General features: G+C 40.3%; 1 protein-coding gene across 3 annotated transcripts in view; it reads left to right on the forward strand.

Moving 5' to 3' along the window:
* Window positions 1–2323: 2323 nt before the first annotated feature.
* Window positions 2324–26207, forward strand: part of INO80D (INO80 complex subunit D) — a 46767-nt gene continuing 22883 nt past the window's right edge. The window contains exons 1-6 of one of the 3 annotated variants that reach the window (XM_027786265.2): window positions 2324–2922; window positions 4238–4402; window positions 12036–12131; window positions 12240–12486; window positions 18149–18897; window positions 22022–22130. In XM_027786265.2, coding sequence (XP_027642066.1) covers window positions 12269–12486; window positions 18149–18897; window positions 22022–22130 — 1076 coding nt within the window. In that variant the 5' untranslated portion in view covers window positions 2324–2922; window positions 4238–4402; window positions 12036–12131; window positions 12240–12268. The remainder of the gene's footprint in view (window positions 2923–4237; window positions 4403–12035; window positions 12132–12239; window positions 12487–18148; window positions 18898–22021; window positions 22131–26207) is intronic. The other 2 variants (XM_005237024.4, XM_027786266.2) reach the window with 2 other exon arrangements.

Below are 26207 nucleotides of genomic sequence, written 5' to 3' on the forward strand. Positions count from 1 at the left end.
CCGATTAAAGTCAGTATCTGCAAAGTCAAGCATATAAGCCAAAGAAAGGGTTTAATATTGTTTCTGTGTTCAGGTTCTCAAGTGCCTTCATAGCCATTTCTCTAATGTCTTGTATCATCTGCATCCCAATTAAAAAAAAAACAAAACAAGATACCCCTCAGTTGCTGTACAGATACTCTCAAGAGTACCACAGACTCAGTATAGACCAGTTGTTCATGGCATGCCTCTCTTCCTGAAACCCTAAAAATTATGTCTTAATAGTGCAATAAAGAGAACTAACCTGAATTATAGTTGAATTATACTGAACTACAAAATTACAGTTAAAAGAAGCAATTCTCTTGTTTAACATAATGCTAGCTAGAAATCACTTAGTGCAGAAACTTGAATTTAGTACTCTAGCAAAACCCTACAGACTTGGTAAAGAGTTTTATGCAAGCAAGTATTGAATGATACTTCAAACACTTCTGAATTATTAATCAGGCCTCCAAGCACATGCAAAACTGGGGTCTGAGAATTTGGTCCTTCATTTATTTAGAATAAAAGAAAAGGAAATATTAATTTATCCCGCATTTGTTGAATTTCTAAATTCATTGAAAGAATTTATTTGCAATATTTAAAAAAAAATTTTTTTAATCATCCCATATATGACCAACATTTCTAATCCTTGTAATTCCTGTAATGAACTTTAGATACAGAATAGAAAAGTTGGTTTTGTTTAAAAATCTTACAAAAAGAATCATTAAACATCATGCTCTAAAGCACACAATAATGAATGGTAAAATTATGAAGTACCCTAATTATCACATTACTTCTATACAAAATAGAAAATATTTTAAAAATTACATAGGAGCAATATATTTGATTATTCTTGTTTTTCTAATGTCAGAACAGAACAATGCATTTAATGGATTAATAATCTGATATAGAAAAACAGCTCCTATGCAGTAATTCCATAGAATGCAACACATAGGATTATTAAAATGTGCTAGGCAGACTAACTATATTTTTTTTTAAATTCCTGCTGAACAGAAAATACAGTTTGACAGAAAGACCAGCTGACTTTTAATTGTACTTTAATTCAAACCAATTTATCTAAATTAAAACCCCACTATAAACACACAAACTACACTCACTATACTAGCTAGGCAAACTCTCAAAGTATGTTTTAAAAAGGGAATGTATCTAAATTCAGGATTTTTTTTTTTTTTTTAAGATTATAGTAACTGAGCTATAACAACATATTTCAGATTTGACAGAGGTAGGGGAGAGGTTGATAACATACTAAGTAATTCAATACCTTCATTCATATGACCTCAGTCTGACTGCAGTTCAATTAGCCTATACCACCTGAATAATTTTTACAATGGAAAAAACTTAAATACATTTTAAGATATATCTCATTAGTTTCCTAATTATTTCCTCTTCCTTCAGGACAAATAAAAAGGCATCTTTGCAGTTCATCTCTAAATAGTGCTGTGCATAATCCTATCACAAGAAACATTATCATAGGTCTGCTGAATACAGTTACCAGTGTCTTCACCTATAGATACACCATAGCATCTTGTATTGTTTTGACAGCATTTCATACACTTTTTACAGTCTAATAAAAACATCTGCAATAAAGAAAAACAGTTACTGTTTTACTCTACAAGATATTGTAGTATAAACTTATAGCATCTCTCAACTCTGTAAATAAGTCAGGAATAATAGTATTCATAAATATCAGGAACAAAGCCCCCAAATCAAATTAGTAACTTGAACCAAAGAAAGAACCAAAACAAGAACCAAAACAGATTTTAAAAGGCTGCAAGGTGCTTTGAAAACATTAAACCAGAGCTCAACTATTGCCTTCAAATTTCTCGCTACACGCTTTATTTTTTCACATCCCATCCTGAAGGACAGACCATGCTAAATTTATGGCAGATTAGCAGAATTTCTCAGATATATATATCACAGGTTCTACTCACTTACATTAATCCCCCTATACCTTCTGTATATGGCCTACTTTAGGAAAAAAAATAAATAAAAGCTGTTTTTTTCCTACCTGTACATTCAGTTTTATTTACCCTTGAAAGAGAGGAAGACTTCATGGTACAGTTACATGAAACTATCCTACATCAATCACAGCTGTTCTGCTGAGAATACGAGTACCAAAAAAAAGTTACACTAACTTTCACAATTGCACACTAATTTTTAGAAATATGACAGAACGACAAAAAAGTTATCAACTTTATAAATTACAGAAAAAATTACAAATTTTTAATTTTTACAGAAAACCAAAATTACTAAAAATACATTTTTTACCATACCTCCTTTCAATTTTTTTCCAGAAAGCTGATCTTAATAGGTTATAAAGAAATTATTTCTTCGTCCACATGCCTTTATATTTTATTTTTATTTAAAATAAAAAGTCCCCAAAATTATAAAAAAATTGGTTTTGGCCATTCGGCTCCCTCCCCCAAATTGACACTTTATAAAAACCTTCTGTACTTTTTTTCCCCCTCCCTCTCTCCCTCTTACTACCTCCAAGATGGTAGGAAAGTTGTTGTTTTGGAGGGCAGAGGAGCCGCTCTCTGATGTTATGTCCTCTCAGTGCCTGTAGTGGTGCTGTAGGAGGCTGCTGGCTCTCTTCTTGAGCAGCCCCAGCAGCCCTGCCTTCTTTGCTGGAGAATATATTCAGGGATTCCCCTTAATAATCACCTACCCTCTGAGCACTTTGTAGTTTTAAAATAATAAAGAGCCCCCAAAGCTTCCTCCCCACAAAAAGCAGGATCTTCTCAGAGCCAGGGGGGCAGCAGCTCCTCAGCACAGAGCCCGAGCCCATTCCCAGTCCCTCTGCTGGGGAGGAAACTCTGATCTGTCAGCCCAACAGAGGGAAAGGGGGGAGAGGAGAGAGAGGAGAAAAAAAAAGCAGCTGGAAAGGTAAGCCAGGCCCGGCCTCAATCCCCGGGCTCGCGTAGCGCGGCAGGCGGTGCGAAGGGTGCAGGGCGGGCGGGGAGGCGGGCTACGCGAGGCCGGGGATCGGCCGGAGTGGCGTAGGCCGCAGCGGGGGGTGAGGGGAGCCGGGGCGGGTTTTGAGGCTTTCGGGCGCCGAGGGGAGCGCTGAAGGGGGGTGAGACGGTGGCCGGGGCCCAGCGGGAGGGTCGGGGTGCGGCGCCGCGGCGCCTTTGCCCGGGAGGTGAAGGGCGGTGGGAGAGAAACGGGGGCGGGGGGGCGCTAGGCCTCAGCGCGGCGCGGCCCGGCAGCTCCGCTCCCCGCCCCGCCGGGCCCCCCGCGCCGGGCTCCGGGCCCAAAGCGGGCCGAGCCCCGCCGCCGCCGAAGCTTGGCGGCTGGGGGGAGGCGGCGGGGGCGCCACGGCCGCGGCCGCTCACCCCCCACCCCCCCCCGCGCGGGGCGGCGGGGCGAGAGGGGCCACGGGACGGGGGGGCTGGGGGCGGCATTAATTTGCCGAAATGACTTTTAATGAACGGTGGTGGCCGGGGGGGGGGGTGTGGGCGCCCCCTCCCCCAGCCCGGTCCGGGGCCTCCGCGGCGGAGGCGGTGCCGGTCCCGCGGGGCGTGCGGGGCCGCGCTGGCCGCGGCCTGGAAAGTTTCGCGGCGTTTTTAGGGCGCTTTCCCCCCTCGCCACCGCCGCCCGCCCCACACCCGCGGCCGTGGGGACGGAGCCGGCGGGGCGGGGGCGCCCCGGGACGTGGCCGCGGTCCCCCCCCTAGCCCCCGGTGTACACCCCCCCCGCCCCCCCCCCCCTTCCCTCTCCCCCCGCCGTCGGTGTCCCCCAGCGACCGGGCCACTGGCGGGCTGATTCGCCTCATAACTTCTTTTTTCTGGGGCGGGGGGAGGCGGTTTTGGGGGTGCGGGGAGGCTGTCAGGGTGCCCCTCGCCCCACAAGCGGCCGGCACACGGGGACCCCGGCCCAGCCCGGAGCTGGCAGCGGGGGGCTGCCCCCGCCTCGCCTTTGCCCCCTGCCATGTGCCGGGGCCCGGGCCGAGGTCTCTCAGCCGCCCCCTCTGTCCCAGGGCCACCTGGCGACGGCGGCGACAGCCCGCTGGCCCTGTACCCCCGGGAAGGGGCCGCCTCAGCACCCCCTGCTCTGGCTGGGCTCGAGCCCAGGCCCCCTCTTCTGTCCCCGCTGGGGGACCCCTGGCTGTCCCCACCAGCCGGGGTCCTGCAGGGGAAGGGGGTTCCTGTGAGTTGCCGCAGCCTCCCAGGACTGAAAATGAAAGGATCCTTTTTTTCAGGGAAAACAACGTCTGGTAGTTGCGAAGTGAGTCCACTGGAAAACCCACCCAGGCGCTTCACCCCGCACAGGTGACAGGGCTCCGGTTCCTAACGCGGGAGGTGTCTCGGTTTGGTCATGTCCCCTAACGTGTCTTTTAGCTCAAAATGTTAACAGTTTTGTACAGGTAACCTCACATGAATTTTGGGAATGACAGTAACGCTTACCTTAAAGCCTTATACTGCCTGATTAAAATATGTAGTTCTATAGTTAGTTCTAACTTTGTTACTTAACAACATGTGATGAAGGTTTATTTTGAGGCTGCTCTCCATTTCTGTGGATCGATAGACTTAAAATTGGCAAATTTAGGGCGGCAAATTGTTCCCCTGTAGCTGAGCACCCTCTCTTATGGGCACCCCCGTACTGGCTGTGTCTCACGCTGAGGCTGTACCCGCCAGATACCACTGCTGATGGCTGAACCAGAGTGCCTGTGTTCTGTATGGAGCTGCCACTTACATACCTGGTGACATTTTTGCAGCCATCTTCAACCTTTTATGTGGTTTGTTTGTAACGTATACATGCGTCAGACAAGTTTTATTAATTGTAAAGCTAAATTATCTACAGAAAGCAACCCAAAATTTCCTTAGTGGGAGTTATTTTGATGGTTCAATATTTTTATGATGAGTGAATGAAGTTGTACATGGGGCCTGGTCCCACAGAGTTGCATGTACCATGTTCTCACAGTATGGTAGATCCGCAGGAGGTTCAAATTTATTGTAATATCAAATTGAAACTTTGATAGCTTATAACTGCTAAAAGGCTGCTCTGTGAGCTCTACTGCTTTATTTATTGAGTATTCCTACTGAAGCAAGAACAATATTCCTGTATTGTGTGAAAATAAGCTTGTTAGTCTTTGCAGTAATGGGACTAAAAATAAGATTAAGGTATTTTTTTTTAACCTCGTATGCAAGTGCAGGTTATCTGTTATTTGAATAAATAAAATACAGCCTTTTCTTTGTTCAAGTACAGATGCAAGGTATGCTGTGGTATGTTTAGTCTCTGCTTTCTCTCAGGATCATGGCTTTGATATTTTGAGATAATGTTTTAAACTGCATTTCTGTGATGTTGCAATGGCCTAAATGTTCCATTTGTTGCTGCATCTGAAGGCCAGCTTTCGGCAGCCTGGCTCGCCCTGGCAAAACCTGGCCTGTTTATAGCCACATTGAAATAAGTGTGCTTCTGTGCAAGCATGAGAATCTGCCTGTGAGGATGTGATTACAGGATCGGGGCTTGAGACCTTCTGCTGAAATAGAGAAATCCATCTTCAAAAGACTTCCAGAGATATGGAGCCTGTCTTGAACCTTAGGTCAAGATGAGCCATGTTTAGGAAATTATTTTATTGAAATCTTTAGCAATGTGCTGTTAGCAACAATTATGAATTTACCTACTAAACATCTTTTCTCTTTAGAAATCCTGTGAAGTTTCTAAAATTCCTGGAGTCTTAAATGTGTTGTTTTTTAGGCTTTGGGCTGTCTTTGTAATGTTTTCATTAAGGTACTAATTATCAGATGAGTGAATCGGCTGAAATTAAAATTCCTGCTTAAGTTCTTTTAGCGTAGGAAAACAAAAAGAAGGACCTGTTCAGTTTTGAAACAAGAAGAGTTATTTTCCCTCATCTTGGTTATGTTTTCTGTTGTTGATTGAAACTTGTTACAAGTCTGTAAGTTCTCTGGTCATTATTTTTATTATTAGGAATAATACTTAAGTTTAATTCTATATTCATTACATTATATTCTGAAGCATAACCTTATTACCAATATGGCCTAAAATATAGTGCTGCTTTTCTGTCAATACATTGGACGTCTTTATGCCTTTTTGCAGAGTTGAAGTCGTAGGTTTCTAACAAGGAAGAATGAGGACAATGTTGCTGCTTCTATCTTCCTAGGTGGATTTTTACATATGAAAAAAAGTAGCCCAAATTATGATTCCAGGTGGTAACTAAAAATGTTGAGTAAGATCTTAACATGCTAAGTACCTTGATATGTCAGGGTGCCTGCATCTGTGTGCAGTACCTTGACTTTGTGCAGGGCTCTTCATAGGTCTCCTTGAGTAAGGATTGTACTCTAGTTAATAGAAGTGTTTCCTACAGGAACTTGTAGTTGACTTCCGTTGCTTCCCAGTGTTTTCTGTCTCAATTTTGATGCTTTCACTAACAAAAAGACTATTGTTTCCAGAATTAGAGCAGACTTGGTTTGGTAACTGAGCGTAGTAGAGAATTGAGCTGTTAAATGACCAGAACTAAGCCAAAGTTATGGTTAGATCACAGAATGGGGACAGAAGTTACAACTTTGTGGTGTTGATGTTGACCACAATTAGATGTGGTGCAGCTTCTGTTGATAGAACAGAGGACTTCACAGAGAGGTACTGGTTGCCTGAAGTCTGTTGGCATGAAATAGAAAAAAGGCGTGGTTTTGCTTTCTCTCTAATAATACAGGTTTTACTTATACTGACAGAATGGTTTTACTATAAGGTAGCTTTAAAAGCTTGTCTTTTTGCAATGATTTTTATGGTCTCTATTCACCTCTGAGTGAATGAAATTCCATGTTGCCCAAACTCTTAAAATCTGTGTGTTTACTGTTAGTCTCAGCAAAAAGGTCAGACAGTGGTGATGCAGGGAATTGTTCTTTCTTGGTCAAGTTGAGGAATCAACAAAACTGCTATTTATGCCATTTTTATTTGTGGAAAGGCTGAGGTTCTTGGAAATCCATGTTCCATGTCTGGCCCCAAGCCGATGGTTTCGGAATGTGTAGATGATTGTACCTTGTCTGTGAGATGTCATGAACACACAAAGTGATTTAACATAAAATCTGCACTAGTATTAGCAAAGGCAATACAACGCAGTTCATGTATTTTGTTTGGATGCAATGTGTGAAGCTCTGAGCTCAGTCCTCTTAATTATACATCTTTTAACCACTGACATATAATTGCCTCACAATTTACAATGCATTTGGGGATTCCATTGCCTAAAAGGGTCTTATGTGTGTTGAATGTCAAGTTCTGAGCATACACTTAAGAATGTATCCAGCCCACGTGATTTGAAGTATTCTGATGTTTTCAGCATGGTGTTTTCTCAAAATTACTGATTGAGTTTTGGGGCTATAATGCTTTGGGCTTTGTAATAGTGATGGGCCATTAACTTCTCTGTAGACTAGAGATGATGTGAGGTACCAGATTTCTGTGCAACATCCATCATGGTGATACTCAGTATAGTGTAGCAAAAATTGCCCTGCAAAGTTTGCTGCTACACTGTTTCCCAGCCTCTCTGAAGGACCGCTTAACTGTTTTGGGAGAGGGTCTGTGGAGTATAGGGCTACAGCTTTGTTGTCTAGGAGCTGATGAGTGCAGCAAGGAAGCTGATGATGCCTGCTTGCCAGTACTAAAAACAGTTGGGAGCTGGCTTCTTCCTATGCCTGACAGCAGGTACTGACAGTTGCACAGGTGTGTACCTGTATGTATTTAAGTCTTTCCTTTCTCTTTTTACAGTCACTTTACAAACCGCCACCTGTTGTCTTATGGACCACCAGTGGCTGCACTCAGCAGGACAAGTAGCTCTGCTCTAAGTGGTGTCGCAGAGCGTGGCTTTGTTCTGTGTCCTGCCTGTCCTTGCTATAAAGCCTTGCTGGGATGCCAAGTTTGTTGCCCTCGACGTGTCCAGATAGGGTTCTGGCCAGAGGGAGGTTTTCTTCCAGTCAGCTGCTCAGGAATAAAAAATGGGAGAAGGGGAGAAATGAATGTATTATCAAATTACAAATGTTAGTGGTAATCTCATAAGAATGTAAGAAATACCCTGGTGGGTCAGATCAGGGGTCGATCCAACCTAGTGTTCTTTCTTGAGCAGCAAGAGTAAGTGATGCTATTTAGGAAGAGCATGAAATCCCAGCCATTTTTTTAGGGTTTTCTTCTCTTACTCCTTCACCATATTTGTTAAATTAGGCATGCTAGCAGGTACATCACTTATGTCCTCATCGTCTATGAACTTTTCCATCATCTTTTTGAATGTGATGATACTGTCTGCTTCCATAGCCTCCTATGAGAGCAAGTTTGCTACCTGTGCGTAGTAAAAATGAAGAAGTACTTCTTTAATATGTTTTTGGACAATCTCCTGCTAGCTTCATGAAATACCCCTAGTTCTAATATTGTCTGATATTATACGACCATTCTATATTCACCTTATCCCCTACCATGATTTTTTAAACCTCAGTCATCTCTTACATCATTTGGCAATGGCACACATTTCTGGATTCTCTTCCGTTCTTTCACCATTGCTTCTGACTAGCCCAAAATCTTTTGTTTAGAAGCAGTTGTTTTGAGGAAAATCTAGATACCTCAAGAAGCAGCCTCTGGCTTCTTATTCATGGGTTGTGGCTAAAGGTAGTTTGAGCATATGCAGGCATAAATTATGTTTCTGTTAAACCTTTCTATAGCTTCAATGTAGAGTATAAATGCAAAACCCAAAACAGCTTCCAGAAAGTTTTGTACCCTGGTATTTTCACTGTGAAGTACAGCTGCTTAAGCATTTGATTTTTTCCAGGGGAAGTCCATGTTTCCGTCATCTCTTACTGAATCCTGTGGGACAAAAATAATTTCTCCCCCACCCACTATTTAGCTACATGTAGTTTCAGTTCTCTTCTGTTAAGCAACATGTGCCTATTCCATACTTGTGCTACTTTTTATGTAGCAGCAAAAAGCTCTGTTAAGAACTCCTGTATATTTTGTTCAAAATAAAATACTGCATCAGATTAAACCAGACTCAATAGCTTTAAAAGTCTTTGTTATACATCTATCTAATCTATCTAATCTATCTATCTATCTATCTATCTATCTATCTATATCTGGTTTGCTATGGATGTAAAAAGGAAAAGCTCTTTTTAGATTGAGTACAACTTTAGTCTCTGATCCTGGCAGTATATCGACATAGTGCCACTGTCTTTCAAGGAGTCTGTGTAGGAATCTACCAACAAAGATATAATTGCAAGTTTAAGAGAGTTGCTGTATGTTTTTTTTAAATATAACATTGACTGCTAGGTATATTAGCTTTCTTTTTGTTTGTTGCACGGTAGTTGCACTAATTGATTCTTATCATGGCTATATTTGCATGAGCTTCTCTTAGTGTATATATGGACCCCAAAATACCCTAAGTATTATTGTCAGTATTTTTTCTTAAATGTTTCATATGGCATTTTACTTGTCCCCTGTATCTTTCAGACAAGTGAGAAGTAAAATACTGTGCCTGTCTTGACACAGTCAAGTTAAATGCAAAAATAAGACTTAATTATGAGTTAAATCCAAAAATAAGACTGGGGCACAAGAATAAATCCAGGATTATAGTGGCTGGGAACTGTGGAGCAGTTTCTTTACAGAAGCTTAACGGAGGCACACCAGGTATGCATTTCTTACTGTTCACTTTGGAACCATTCTGAGGAACTCTTTTTCTTTGGTCTGTTGCTTGATAACCTTCCAAAGAGAAAGGTTGTTGGGTTGTGCAAAAGAGAAGGTCATTGATCCATCAAAAACTCTGCAAAGCATGATAGTAGTAGCTTAAAAGAAGGTTGTAAATAGAAAGAAATAGAGAACAGCATGTGTCACCCCAGCTGCAAGATGCACTTGTTCTTTCAAGGTTTTCATCCTGTCCAGTATGCCACCAAATACAAGCTTTGGTTAACTGTTGAGAGAAGCAAACTCTGGAGCAAATGGCTTTGTCAGCTATGTTGTGTTAGAGATGCAATTAGTTAAGACTCATTTGATTACTTTTGCTGACATAGTAATGAAGGAGGCTGTCTCTCAAACATATGGGACCCAAACCCAGATCACAACTCCCATATTAGGCATGTCACCGTGGGTTTTATGTTTTTCTTTCACATTGTTGCTGGATAATACTGAAAGCCTGAAAGGCTTGTTTGGTTCTTAGCATGCTAAAGAAGAGATAGTTAGATAGTTCCCACTTCCCATTCTCTGTTTTTGAAGGGCACAGCCAACAATGAACTTTTTTGTTCTTAAGACTGGTGTGTTGTGAAGGGTCATACTCCAGTGACTGGTTTCAAATGTATATAGTGTGTGCTCTGTACTTTCATGAGCTTCCATGCCTTGAGAGAAGTTGGGAAAGGTGATTGAAACTGGATTAGGTGTCCGTGCTTGTATTGTGGCTATTCGGTGTAAATAAAGCACGAGGCCCCTGTCCCTGGGGTTCTGCACTTGCATGTGTCCATGGAAAGGGAACTATGTATATAAACAGGAAACACGAAATGATCCTAATTATTGTCAAATGATTAATCAGGTCACTTGTGCTAGTTATATTTTGTAGCGCGTCTCCATTCTGTATGCTATGTTGCATGTGTGCATGTGCAACTCTTTCAAGAATTTTAAGCGTGTTTTTAAATTTTTAGTGATCTTCTGTCCTGCTTGTACAGTTAATGAAAGGCCTAGTTTATGCAGTTTACTGTTAGAGGTGTAATTAGCATGTTTTGTTTTTGTCCTAGTGACTTAAAATTGCTTTTCTAGATCCCCCCAGTGCCATAGTGCTTGTCATTTTCTCAAGGTGCTTTTATACAAGTGGAAAGTGAAGGTTTTTACCTTCACAAGAGGAAACTGCATCTTTCCTGCAAAGTCTGCATAGGCTTCCTCCTTGCAGTGGTGTTCTTGTCATTTGTGGCTTTGGGAACAAGTAAGTTGATTGAGGTGGTAATCTGCACATTGGTCACATGCCTCTAATTTGTTATATATTTCCTGAATATCACCTCCATGTACATTCCTTTGCTTGGTATATAACACCATTGGTATATATGAAACTGAACCAAGTACTGAATCTATCATATTCAAAAGAGTTTTATTCCAGTGTTTCAGGATAGCCTGAATAAAAGCTGCCTTTTGCAGGCTAAGCTGAGTGTAGCAGAGCAGCTGCAGAATATGTGTGCTGTTAATTTGATTGAAGCTACTTCAGGGTGGGTTTTTTGTTTGTTTGTTCATTTTTGTTTTGTTTTTTGTGGTTTGTTTGGTTTTTTTAAAGGTGATTAAGCCAAAGACTCCGTAGTGTTGAGAAATGAAAAAGTACTTTAGGATTGCTTGGGCTTGCACTGTAGGAGTCTATTTTAGGGGGAAAAAAACCCCCAGCCTCTTGCTCAAATGACATTTTGGCCCTCCTGTCATCAATGGGAATACTGCCTCTGATATTATTAATGCCCGCATTTACCTAAAATAAGTACAATGAGGTAGAGAAGCTCTGAAGAACCATAATGACCTCAGGAAGGACTGCATATTGATGCTTGTAGAAGCTGTGGGCAGCTACAAGATCTAAAGACTATTCATTGGGTGTGGTACAGAACTTGCACTGCCTGGTGAAATTATAATTTTGCAGGGTAAGGGTAGTTGCCAGCCTTTCTGTAAGCAAAGATACTTGAAGCAAAACCTCTGCAATCAAATGAGTTAATCATCATTCAACTTGATTCCTGAAAGCAAGTGATCTAATCTGACACTTAACCTTTTCAACTTGTAGCTCCTAATCACTGTCTGGTAGATGAGTGGAGTTTTCTTCAGCAGGTTCAAGTGCAGTGGCAGTAGAATTTTTTTTCCCCCCCAACAATGTCCTTTCACAGTTTCCAAAGATCTGTGACTACTGATTGAAAACTTACTGTGCTAGTGGATTTGGCTTATTGGATGCTAGCTGAACCACAGGTTTAGTGACTGCATCTGGCCACTTACTTATTAAGCAGTAATAATATCTATTTTATTCTGACTGACTTTGACCTTTGTGATATTTTCCTTAGACAATCTGCTTCATCTTGATTCATCATCATTCCAGGATAGTGGTGTCCTTGGGGCTCTCTCTTAACATTGATATGGTACAGAAGATTTAAAATCAGGTATTGTTTTGGGTCTCTCTTCCCTGCCAAAATGAAACAGACAATCTAGAATTGAATGCATTTGTTTTCTTCTGTAAGTGATTTGTCTTAATATTTTGGTTCTTTCAGCTGATGTTCACAAGGAATAGAGTCACGTGATGTATGAAGGCAAACACATACACTTCTCTGAGGTTGACAATAAGCCCTTGTGCTCATATAGCCCCAAACTGTGCAAGCAGAGGCGACTTAACGGCTACGCCTTCTGTATCAGACACGTTCTGGAGGACAAGACTGCCCCCTTCAAGCAATGTGAATATGTGGCCAAGTATAACAGCCAACGCTGCACCAACCCCATCCCCAAATCTGAGGACCGTAGGTGAGTTGTGGTTACCCATCTGCAAAGTGGGAAGTGGCTGGGACATAGGCATGAGTTTTCTTTTAAGATGCTGCCTGTTTTCAGGATGAGAGAGGAACTGGCCTGAGCGGATTGAATTCCAGGATGTTCCTTTGAGGGTTTTGTTTTAAGACCAGTAAACTTTATTTTATTTTCTGTGGGAGCTGATTACTCAGACAGGGGGCAGTAACTTACTCCCAACGAAGTTTTCAGGAGAGTTCATTGCTTTTCTCAATTTCACTATAAACTGTGGATCAAACCTGCTACACAATACCTGCTGTTCTAATTAACTTGCTTTGTCGCTTACAGTACATGCTCTTAAAAACGCCTGCTTGTTTGGCCAGCTGTGCCAAAAGCACGCTTCCATCTGCTTCTTCAGGACAAACGGCTGAAAATGTGTACTGTCTGGGCTTAGGGAGCAGTGACACATAGGGATGAATTCAGATTTACAATTCAGTGTTTGTGATTTGGTACTGATCCGTAGTGTTGTATTACTGGAATAAAATAATTATTACTCGATAACAGATGAGCCAGCTGGTAAAGTGCTGTCCACTTCCTTTCTTCTTTGCTTCCCCCCTTCCTCTCCCCCTTCCCTGCCCAAATGAAGATGCCCAAGGTGCCCAGCTATTAAATGCCTTGCAAGAGATAGTACTTGAAGTTTTTGGAGAGCTGGGAATTCAAACCAGATTTCCTGAATTGCAGCCCATATTGTAACCACAAGGACATTCTCCCTTGCTCTTTTAAGACTTCCTGAACACCAGTCTCATTGGTGCTGCTTCGACTGCAGTAGCAGAATTTGTCTTAACTTGGCTGCCAGGTATATATGACTTTAATTTTTCAGAGTCATTGTTGCAGGTTTTGCCAGTAACACTATTTAATTAGCGCATGTGTTAACTATCTGAGGCTTGGTCTGCTAGAAACGATTTTTTTTAAACTAAAATATAAACTATGCCAAAAAGGAATCAAACCACTATTCACTGACCTTTCACATTATTAGCTGCCATTCACTAACCTTTTGCATTATTAGCAGTGTTCCCACTGTGCCCTACATATAACTTCCTTCTCAGCTCACAGCTCCCTCTCTTGTCTGAAACAACAGTTGGACTGTGCTCTAAATTAACTTGCACTTCACCTGCCATTTCAGTTGAGGAGACTGATGAAGTGAGAAAAAAACATGAATGTTTGTCAAAAGCTGTAGGGCAAATGCTCAAATGGCACAAGATGAATAACTTTAAGCTGTAATTTGACAGTCTGTGACTGTTTCTTTGCTACTGTACAATTGAGGCTCTTTGGAAATAAGCTTGCAGAAACGGTGGTGGAAATTGCTTGCTCAAATGGTATGCTGTAATTTCAGATGCAAGTGCTGACTGAGCCAGAGTTGCTGTTTACCAGGGGTCATACTTAAAAACAATAGAAATAATAATACTTCATGACACTTTTTTTTAGGTCTCATGTTCCCATGGAATTTGAGATTTTTCTTTACACCTTGAATTGAGTTCGCACTTTGTTCTTTTTGATTTTTCTCAAGTTAAAGTGAAGTGTGGTCATGACATCTGGTGTATGTTATATTAGAATAATTCAATTGCATGTCGAGTGTCACATTACAGTACTTGAAGAGGACAGCAGGTGTCTGAAGGAGAAAATAAACTTTTAATTTCAAATGAGAGGATGTGATAGTTAGAATATTTTAAAAGACTGCTTCTAAGGGCAGAGTTTAATTTTAACAATAAAATTTAATGAGTGCTAGTGATAAGACTGTGCCTGCTCTAGATTTTTTTTTTTTTTGGCAGTCAAACCTGTATCTGCTTCTTAGGAGACTTTTTTCACACTCCTTTTGATATAAAGATGTTTGCTATGTCTGAGTTCTTCACTCCTAGCTTTTAATTTTCTGTGTACAAAATTACTGTCAGATGGTCATTTTGTCACAGTTCTAGACATGTAACTGTACATGATCAGAAGCAGGCTGTATGATGCTCTGACAGCTATCTTCTTATATACTTTTAAAGATCATAAAAAGTAAAATGTCTTAACAGGGTGCATGCGTTATGTGCCTAAAGCTTTGTAGTCTGTCCATAGATAATTTAAAAAAATTATCACTTGACCCCAGGCAGATGAGATGCTACCAGCCACAAAGATATTTAATATGCTGCCATATTATTAGATTTCTTATTAACCATTAACATTCTACAAATTAAATCTATTAATAGTGCATGACTTCATTGCCTTATTTGAAGTCTAGTTTCTCTATTCAGTATCTTGGTTTTTTTAAAGAATATGTATGGGTTGATACAGACATGAGTTTTGTATCTGTATTTCCTCTGAATACATGTCTCCTAATTCTTTCTTATCCAAATACACACATAGTGCAGTTCAACTTAATTTTTAAGTGTAGGGTTATTACAATTCAGCTGGGTTAAACACCATTTTATCTCTAATTCTCTTTCAAGAGAATCTTTAAATACTTTGTTAACATGTGAGGTGCTCACCAGTTTATTTGGATAGTCATTTAAATAAGTGATGGAACTTGATACCAGTCTGGGATGTACTGGGAAGCAGAATGCAGTTGTAGGTAGAAAACCTCACTGTCTAGATTCTTTCCCTCCCAGTGATGTGGGAAACGGTCCAGCTGAAGCCTTCAGAACCCATCACCTTTTGTGTGCTTCATGTTACCATAGTTTTAATGGCTATCAACCTACGGCTCTTACCATGTCTGCTGACTGTTTGACCTCACCTGCACAGAGTAAGTGCCTTTGGCACTGCGTAAGGAAGGGAGGGGAAAATTTTATTAGGTATCAATGTGATACTGTCAGCTGAGACTAACTCACAGGCAGGTTATAGAAGTGCCAAAGACAGGCACATCAGAATTGGCTCTTGTAGGGCCAGCTTGACCCTAATGGGTGTCATGCTTAGAGCGATGTGAAAGGGACTGTGCTACTTGCAGGTGCTATTCCAGTCTTCCCAGTAATCTGTCTTCAATGCAGCATGAACTACTAACTCCTTCCCTGGCATGACATCTGATCCAAAGAGTTTATTGTCTTAACTCAGCTGGTAATAGACTGCTTCCAGCAGAGTCAGTTAATGTCTGTGCTGGGCTCTGCAGCACTGTGTAAAGTCAGAGCCAGATTGGGCCAGGGCCAACTAAAAGCCCATCCTGGAACCTGGAGGATGGGGAAGTGGGTGTTCATGCCTGCTGGGCTCTGCATGGGACTAGCTAGAGCCTGACAAGGCCAAGGTTGAGTTGGTGCTAATAAGTTGTGCCTAGCCAAACTGCCTGTGTGTAGCCTTCTCTACCCAGAGAAGACTTAAGTGCTCTTCCCAGTTTCTTCTTGCTCCTTTTAGTCTTAAGGTGTATCAGTCTCAGTTATGCCAGAAGATGGGGAGTTGATTGACAAGAGCCTGTAGCACAGAGCCAAGGCCATGCATATAGGAGTCTGCAAATACACGTGATCTATATTTTCATTATGTTGTAGCCTGGCGTCTATGGGTTTATGTCCAGAGATGATGCCTGTGTAAGATACAGTTGGCTTTCAGCCATGCATTATGGTCAGCTGTAAGAGCCAAAGTGATACAAAAATGATTATGTTAGAGTTAAATGAACAAGCAAAACCCTTAATAGCCTAAAGCTCAGAGAATGTTAGCAAGTGCATTACCTTTTCAAAGGTGTATTCACCTTTCCTATTTTTTGCTTTCTCTTTGTTTTTCACAATGAAAACAGACTAGCCAGTTTTACCTCCTCACATCGGCACAAGCACAAGGTGGCAATATTTAAGTTGTGAAGAATATCAGGGAAACATTTGCATAGAGAAAAAAATCTTATTTTATTGGATTAAGAGGGGGAAAAAAGTTCCCTTGTGGTTACTTTGTCTGTTTGTTGTTTTCTGTCATACTAAAAGTGCTGTTGTAACTGATCTCAATCTTTTTCAAACAAAATATTTTAAAAGTGCTTAATTTTAATTATAGGAATAGTGCTGTTGACTTTAAGGAAGGCTTTATTGAGCCCACATTATATAATTTTATTTTTAGAAGTACATCTCTCATTATGAATTTACAGTATTCCAGTGTGTTCTAATAAGGACTCCACAAATTGCTGGCTTTCAGCTTGCCTCATCTAGATTTATTTATTGCTTACAACTTAATGTAATAAATAAATTATTTAGACAGTAATAAGTAGCAGTACTTTTCAGCCTTTTTTGATTTGTGAATTTTTACGGGTATGGATCCCTTGAGAAGCTACATATATGGAGATCATTACAGAGCATATATGAATTTGCTTTTTCGGTTTTACCTTTTATGGACCCTTTTAGAAGCAGTTCACACATTACTTCTTTAGGGGTGGGAGAACAAGTTGAAAGTCATGAAACTGAAGTGTTAAACCTTTTTTGGGATTTGGTTTGGGGTTTTCTGCTATTTTTTCCTCCATGAAGACCAGGAATAGTTTCCTTTTACCCTATTTGTTCAACAAAACTTACTTTTCTCAGATTCATACTGATCAGATTTAAAAGAACACCTTAATGGGTATTTCCTTGTCTTGTCCATAAATGCCTTGATGTAGACATCACTCTTTCCTCATATCTTTGTTTTCATGTATAAGCTGCAGGTTGTAGGTGGGATCCTGCAAGGGCAGAAGTCTGGTTGCTGGTGGCATTCTACAGAGGCAGGAGGGCCTGCCTGTGTGAAACAGGAAAAGGATCAGATCATGGTTCCTACATTTCTATCACCTGCTTGTTTGAGTCAGACAAAAATAAATTGTTTAGTACTTAATTTATGGCCACAGACAACATATTATAACTCTTTAATTTTCATGACAAACTTTTAATGACTTTTTAATCTTTTTTTTTCCTCTTTTAAATAACATGACTTTAAAAGCTTTTCTTATATTAAAGAGCTTAAAATCCATGTTTGTGGATTGTATGTATACATATTCCTGGCATTGTGTAAACATTTTCTAGCAGCAAAGTATTTCTTTTAAACTAGATTTTTGTTTGAAGAGCATTCAGCTAATCCTCTGGCCACAAAATTCATCATGTTAAACTACTAAAACAGAATTTAAATATTTATGCTACTTGTTCATTAAGTGCAGATAGTGACCCTTCTCAGCAGGAATCTCAAGTGAGATTGTCCATATAAGAAACTGCTCCCTACTATAGAGGAATTCATAATAATAATGTGTGTGTTGACGAAAATGTTAGCTACTTCCAGTGAAAGAACAGCCACATGAAAGGAAGTGGTCTTCAAATGTACTTTTTCTTAGGAGCTTTTGAAATGAACAGAGTTAATGGCTTGAGTTCTTACTGTTTTATGTATCAGACAGTCAATTTGTTTTGTTCGCTTTGTTTTGTGAGTATTTACCCTATTAGAGAGTAAATATTCTGAATGATTGTGTGTGAATCTCCTATGAATAACGGCTGAAGACTTTTAAGATTACAAATTGTCACTTGTGTAAGTTTTTGTTTTCTATTACAGGTTGGGAACGCCAGTTACCTGTTGTATTAGAAGCAGTTGTGTACACTTACAAAACCTCTTGTGTTTTGATCTGTATTCACATGAGATGGGGGAGTGTGGGTTTTTCTTTAGTGATGTCTGTTTTCTTTAGATTTTACTTTCAAGAGTTGAGCTAATAACCGACTGCTTTTACTTTTCAAAGGTACTGCAACAGCCACCTGCAGGTACTTGGCTTTATACCGAAAAAGGAGAGGAAGAAAAAGAATGATCCCATAGAGGAGGTAAAGGTCAGGCATCAGATGGATGCTATGGCTTTCAGTCTGACAGTGCCCACTCTGGCCTTGAAGATGCCCAACGGACTGGATGGGATGTCCCTCTCCCCGCCAGGGGCTAGGCTTCCTCTCCACTACCTGGAGGCAGAATTAGAAGACCCCTTTGCTTTCAATGAGGAAGATGATGACCTAAAGAAAGGGGCAACAGTGAGGAAGAAGTTGCAGAGCAAGTTGGCTCAAAACCGGCAGCGCCAGAGAGAGACAGAGATTTTAAAAGTTCGCCAAGAGCACTTTAGCCCCCTTCCTGCACCTTTGCAGCAGCAGCCTCTGCAGCAGCAGCACTCTCATCTGCCACCTTCATCAGCTTCGTTAAAGCCGACAGGGCTACCGCAGGGCGTAGTCTGCAAGTCACCTCAACCTCCGAACACCAGCCTACCAATGCAGGGAGTGGCACCCACCACACACACTATAGCACAAGCCCGGCAGTTGTCTAACAAGAGACCTCTGCCTCTCCTGCCACCTGCTAGGGCTCCTGTCGTGGACCCTCCAAGGACTGATCGGGTCCTCATGAAAGCCACAGCCTTCTCTCCGCACCTGTCCTGCATGAGCCGACTACAGAGACTGGTGAAACTGTGCACTCGAAAACAGCAGCTGGACACTGATCTGTTTCCACATTTAGGTGGGTAGATAATAGATGCACTGCCACCTTTTTGTTTTTTGGGTTTTTTTTCTAGCCTGAAACCAAAAGACAAAAGGGGAATGTCTTCCTAGCCCTGTTCTGCATTTGTATGTGGTCCTTACAAAATAACCCTGAACTAGATAATCTCTTGGTTCGTTCTTTAGCCCTGTTCTCTATGAAGGGAATGCCTGGACCTGTCACATATGGTTTATGGCATTGGTTGTTCTTAATATTCTGTTAACCATTTGAGAAATCAAGCCAAAGTGTAAAAAACATTGCTTGGATGATACAGGCATTGTATAGAAGGTTTGCAACTTGAGTAGTAAAGGTGACGCCAGCTGTACCTACACGAGTGGAGAAGGTTAGATTGAATGTTAGATATGTGACAAGTGCACATTGCAAAAGGAGTGCAAGTAAAAGCTTGGAGATTTGGCCCATAATTCTCTGCAGATCCAAATTTCCAGTTGACTTGGCTGGGAAAATTGGAGCGTAAGAGAATTTTTCTTGATGGGGCCTATTCATGTACAGAATACGGATGAGCAAAAGCAAAAGACTACTGCAGGAGGGCAGCACCGTTACAGAAGGTAGTTGGAGGGGTGGAGACTTGGCCACATACCAGTGCAGGAATAGTCTCCTCCTTATTATCTAGAAACTGTAATAATGGATTGCTGCTTGTGATAATGTAACTAAATACAACCAATTTGCTGCTATGGCAGTAGTGCTCTATAAAGCTTTAAAAAGGGAGCTGACCTTGTAGCTTATTTGTCTGATTATGAATAGAGACCTAGGTACACCTAACTGTTCTTCTTACCTCCCTCACCTTCCAAAGTTTACTTACTTTTCTGCTTAGTTTTAGGTTGTACTGTTCTAACAAGTAAAATACTGACAGGGAAAAGGGAAATAGGAGTGAGTGTATGATATTAGAGCAGGAATGCCGTTTATGATGTTGAAAAAAAAAAAAAAGACTTCAAACAAATCTGGACATTCTTCATATAACGTCTTATTTAATTGAAACATCTGTAATTTTTGCTATTTCAATTAACCTTTTTTTTAATTTGCTGTTAAGATCTGCCCTTTGGCACTCATGGGATAGCTTCACTGTTTGTTCAGAAGATAATTAGCATCCCATAGCGTGTCTCCAAAGAATGTTGTTCTTCAGAAAACCACTTTGATGGTCCTACATATAATGCAGGTCGTTTGAGGGATGGCAACTCCAGAGGCATTGCTGAGTGTCACAGACCCCAATAGCTTAGAAAGTGACCTGCGTTTTGAAAGACTGTAGAAAGATCACTTTGTGTTTAATGTTTTACATTCTCAAGTGATGAAGAGGATACATTTTCCTAAAAAAAAAAAGGCATAGTTAAAAAAACTGATTACACCTATAAATGTACAGTTATGCAGATGCATAACTGTATGTGTGTGCAATTAGAACATTTTCTATTTGGAAAGTAATGGAATTCACATATTAATTATGTGAGAGTGGAAAATATATTTGTTATTTATTCATAGTATGTCTTAATATTAAAGACTAGTTGTGCTGGTTCAGAGAATTTCAGAATGTCTTTATGATAGAGTAGCACTAGAGACGACTGCACAGAATCTTTAAAAAGATGCTGCCAGTTTTATGTGTACCTACATCAGAGCCATGTAATTGGATATTAATGTAATTGCAGTCTTCAGTGTAAGTATCACTGAATCTGGATTAGATTTTATTCCTTAATTTCTGCAACACCCGTTAGAAGCAAAACAACGCAACCTCTGATTTTATTTTTAAACTCTGGATAAATAGTTTGTTACATGGTATCAATTGTGGACATCTTTATCCAATGATTAAGTTGTTTTTTCATTCCTTTATGGAAGTCGTGAGAGTAAAAAAAAGAGTTGAAAGTCTAATTCTGGCATTTTATCAAATGTCTTAAGAGATCTTAATTCAGTTCAAATGCGTATCATAAAAATAGGAACAAAGTATAGAATTTTCAGGATGCTGAAGTTCCTGAAAAATAGGGTTTCTGATATTTCTGGTTTATGTTAGTGTTGCTTCTAAATGATGAAGGTGCTCCTCACAATTCTTTTCCATGGGTGTGTCTAATTCTGAAAGTAGGTGACCAGGTACTGATGCATTTCCTAAACTCAAAGCATTTGACTTCAGTATCATCCCAGATGTAGTAGTTTAGTTTATTTTAAGCAAAAATAAAGTGCCCCTTAACTGTATCCCAACTGCTGCTCCGTTTTCAAGGAGCACACAAGGAAGTGAAAGAGTAATAATGCTAGCTTGAAAATGCAGCTATGAGATTTTATCCCACCTGCTGCAAGGAATTGGCAAGAATTCCACTGGATGTAGGAGAGAGAGTAGGAAAAACTGCAAAAGTGGAAGGTCCAGATAAAATGTTCCACCTGAGAACTTACTGGACTTTCTGGCTGTCCTGCTCAACGATTGTGTTTAGCTTGACTAAGTGAGGCTGTTGGTGCATACAGTAAGTTGACTCTGCTGCATCATCATTAAGTGAAAGCATGCTGGTTAGTAAAAGTGCAGGAGTATTTGCATCTCTCCCTTTAGCGCTCCTTTCATGCTAATGCATGCATTTGGCAGGCAATTACAGAGACTGAGCAGAGGAGCATCTTTTGTAGATGTTCTATATCTCTGTCCATGCTGCTCTGTCTTATTGTCTTCCTGCTCTCCCTGTGTTTTGGCACAGTCAGAATATAAACAGAAATGAAAGTGGCCTATTTAGATCATATAGTATTGAAAATTCCCAGGCAGTCAGTTCTTTGTGGCAGGGACTTCTCTCTTACCTTGTCTGTAAAGATTACATGTGCTTGGTATGAAAGCTGTAGTATTTTTCTGTGGGTGAAGAAACTGGTGATTTTTCTTCCACTGCTGATGAATAAAGAAGCCAATAAGGATTTTAAAAGGAAAATTTGACAAAAATTAGTGCATGCTATTTGTACACTGTAATGGCACTGTTACTGTTTCCTGTGTAATTGAGAATATTATACGATTTAATCAAATGTAATTACGCTTGTGACTATACTACACATTCATCTTTTGTGCCATAGGTTACTCAGAGACTTATATGAGGTAGATACACTTTTCATCCAGCTTTCATGTTTTCAATTCCCTTAGGGCTGGATTGGTCTGAAGACAGTGGAGAAGAGTTGGAGGATTCAGAGCAAACCTCCCCTTACCAGGTTGCATGGTCTATCCGAGAAACCCTCGGCTATGAGAGACATGAGTGAGTATGATTCTTTGTATTCATGCTGGCCTTGATGCAATAAATCACATAAATGTGAGCTTCACTTCAAGTGGAGTCAATGGAACCAAAGCACTTGTTTGAGTGCTTTGCTGAAACAAAAGATTGTTTGAACTCATTTGTTTGTAAGAGCTATGAAACAGCTTGTCACCTTCTGTCCCAGTTTCCACCTAGCTTAGAGGCCTTCATGCAGTGTGCTATCAGAAGGATGCATCAGGAAAGAATTCAAGCTTATTTGCCGATATTTAATAGAGTTTATTGGGATTTATTCATGAACTTGTGTGCCTCGCTGAGGAGAGATTTCCTGAATTAGAACCAAATGAAGGGAGTTGCTGTTGGTTTCTTGTCTTTCCTATTATTTGTGAATAACTTTGTTAGTAAACTTGCTACATTTTACTCATTAGTCCTTATGATGATTTTGCAGGATGTTGTTTTAATGTGGTTTTTTTAAGGGACATAGCATTTCTTTTCATAATTAAGTGTTGAATAAACTTCTGTCAAATAGCTGGGAGCATCGAAAGAAGTGATGTGATTGAAGCGATAAGCAGAGCAGGTGTTAGCTGCTGGTGCAGAAAGGCTTACAGTGTTCTCCATATACTGCCAAGTCATGAATCTTACAGCAGGATATAATATATGTTTATTAATCCAAATTTTAAGGTGCAAAGTTAAAACAAAGCATTGCAAGTGTAGTATTGTAACGAAACTGAAGCATGTTGATAACAAAAGGAAATTGGGGACTCAATACGTTTTGATTGTAATTTCTGTAACGTGATTTTCTTTTACATGCAGCTGGACTTTTTGATACTACAGCTCTCTCCCATTTGTTTAACTTTTAATAAAGTCAGAGTAGTGTTGTTAATGAAACCTTATTTTTTTGGTACATGGAAATTCTGAAACTTAACAGAACTTCTTACCATCTATAAAGACAGTCCACAAGGTGAACAACAAAGCTGTATCTGTCATCAGCACAGGCACCAGGATACTAAATACTGAGAGCCTTCAGCGAATGAAAGCTTAATAGCTTTGTGAAGACTTTCCTTTTTTAAAAGAAAGGTTTTTTTCTGTTATTAATAACCATTGTTTTTTAGGGCATCAGCAGTCAGAGAGTGAACTTTCACAAACACCAGTTTTAACTTAAAGAGCACTTTTAAATAAACTGTTTTGGGAAAGCATGAACAGACTTCCAGACTTCTAAATAATATGTAATTTTCAAAGCAGATATATCTATTAAACAACTTCCATTACACTCTTTTCTCCTTGACATTTGATCTGGTTCTTCCATAGATCGCTATTTTTTTGTCAACTTATAAAGGTCATCTTTGTGTTTTGTCTTCTATTTGTCTTAACTTCCTTTGGATTCTTCCTACTCTTTTCACATACTGAGAGAAAATAATATCTTGTCTTGACATTTTCTGTTCCATTCTAGCATTTTATGCACTTCAGTTAAACACTGTCTTAACTAATCATGATGGATACATTTTTGTATGGTACTGGCTGCTTTTGTACTTCCATCAGCCTGCCCAGTGTTAGCTCTTCAGCAGCTTTCCTAATTTTGTTTATGGATAAACATTGATAGTTCACTTGATGTCAGCCTTCTAGAATTTTAATTCCTATTCTGCAAGCTTCTGTAGAGTCTTTTATTACCTGAAATGTTTCACTTTGACACTTTTGTAGTGTGATCTGTCTGTTGCTGAAGATGAATTAGTTCAGACTTTCTTGGGTGATTTGATTTGTCAAAATGACTCTGTTTTACTAATCTGGTGGTGCAGACTGCTGGCTCCTACCTTAGCCAATGACTTCTTGTCGTGGTTTAACCCCATCTGACAATTAAGCACCACGCAGCTGCTCATTCATTCCCCCTGCATTGGTGTGAGGGACATAATTGAAGAGTAAAAGTGAGAAAACTCATGGGTTGAGATAAAGACAGTTTAATAGGTAAAGCAAAAGCCGTGTGTGCAGGCAAAGCACAACAGTTCATTCGCCACTTCTCATGGGCAGGCAGGTGTTCAGGCATCCTCAGGAAAGCAGGGCTCCATCACGTGTAACAGTTACTTGGGAAGACAAACTCAGTAATTCTGAATGTCCCCGCCTTCCTCCTTCTTCCTCCAGCTTATATACTGTGTGATGTTCTGTGGTATGGAATACCTCTTTGGCTAGTTCAGGTCAGCTGTCCTGGCTGTGTCTTCTCCCAATTTCCCGTGCCCCCCCCAGCCCTATCGCTGGCAGGATCTGAGAAACTGAAAAGTCCTTGACTTGGTATAAACATCACTTAGCAACAACTAAACCCATCAGTATATTATCAACATTATTTTCACACCAAATCCAAAACACAGCACTGCCCCAGCTTGCTAAGAAGAAAACTAACTATCCCAGCTGAAATCAGGACTCTTGTTGTGGCTCTGAATTTTGGAGGCTAATTTTACCAGAAAACCAATGGAGATTGTTTCCTCAAACCTTTAGATTCTGAAATCATGTACCTAAGCTTATGGGAATTTACTAACTGTTTTTCATGGTAAAACTAAAGCTTTATTTTCTCGGTTCATTTGTGTCTGAGCTTGCAGTCCCTGGGTGAAAGGGTAACTCCACCAGCTAACTCCGTTCTGTCCTTTTCCATTTGACTCTGTGGAAGACAGTGGGAGGGATTCTTCTCAGATCAGTAAAAAAAGTGGACAGTTAATATCTGCATTACTGGACAGCTTGTTCTCAGCCTTTCAGGTGTGGTGGTTGTAGAGGAAATCCTCTGGCTTTCTGTTGAACTTCTTGTGTGATACTCTAGCTGCTCTTAAACTCTCAACAATTCACCAGATTAGTTTAAAATTAATGACTTAACAGTAATAAATGTTTTAGTTTGTTTGCCTTCTGGTCTTTTAATCTGTAAAATTGTTGCAGTCATCTGTGGAAACACAGGCCAAATGTTTGCTTTTATTATTTTGTCCTTTAATTTTGAAAAATAGGGTTCCTGTGCTCGCAGCATTCCAGGATGCGGTGTTTTGAGGCAGGCACAAATTTCACATTTCAGTTCAAAGAGTAGTGCAGGAATGGGCACTGGGCACGGTGCAGGCAGGACGGCCAGCAGGGAAAGCTGCTGGGGTGGGAGGAATTCCTTGCGGAAGCAGCAGTTCTGAGGGAAAGCAGGGGCTGTTCTCTACCACAGATTAATGAACCTTTACCCCAGATGGTTCAGTTACTGGGTCTTGTAGCTTAGAAAGTACTGGAAAACGAGTGACTTTAAAACAAAGTAGTTTTTCACTTCCTACGCTGAAATATAGATAAAGTGAGTGTTTCAAGTAGTAAGTTTGAAAAGAAAGTGTGAGGATTGGAGTCCCTCCTCATACCAGCTCACTCAAAGGATCAAATACCAACACTGTGTTGTCAAAGTTGGATTTATTAAGTCCCGATAACTAGAAAAACTAAAAGGAAGAAGGGAAGGTTCTTCAAATCCCTCCTTACAGGGGGTTTTGAACTACAGGTGCTGGGGTGTCTCAGAGTAGAGAGCATGTTCTTCTGGTTCCCGTGCTGCCCTTTTGCTCTTCCTTTCTGTTGCTTCGCGCTGCCTTTGTTTTCTTCATGAACACTCAGCAACAATTCCCCAGATGGTTACACATGACACTTTTAAAGGGAAGGGTTGGGAAGAAGCATTTTGGATTATCAAAAGGTTTGCATGCACTTTCAGAAATCTTTTAAAAAATGAAATGCCACACGTTAAGTTGAACTTCAGAAGTTATGTATGCAGCTTAAGAGAATAAACTAAATAGAAGTTGGTAAACTTGTTTATGAAAGGACAACAACAAAAGTACCTTTTGGTTTCAGTACTTGTCTAGGAAAAAAAAGGGTTTTTTTAAGGTTTCTTTGAACACATAAATATGTTGTAGTTATCTTACTGGCCTGGGAACAAAATTCTGAGCAGGCTTTTAGAAACCGTTTGCCTCAGAATAAGCCCTTGTCCACTGCAGGCATAATTTCTTTCTACATCTTGTATATATGTCTTCATCTACTTTTTAAAAATGCTTTTGTAAACTGCAGTTCAAAATATTTTAGCATACCATGACTTTTTTCCTG

This window comes from Falco peregrinus, chromosome 8 (genome assembly GCF_023634155.1).
Source record: "Falco peregrinus isolate bFalPer1 chromosome 8, bFalPer1.pri, whole genome shotgun sequence".
NCBI classification, from domain to species: domain Eukaryota; kingdom Metazoa; phylum Chordata; class Aves; order Falconiformes; family Falconidae; genus Falco; species Falco peregrinus.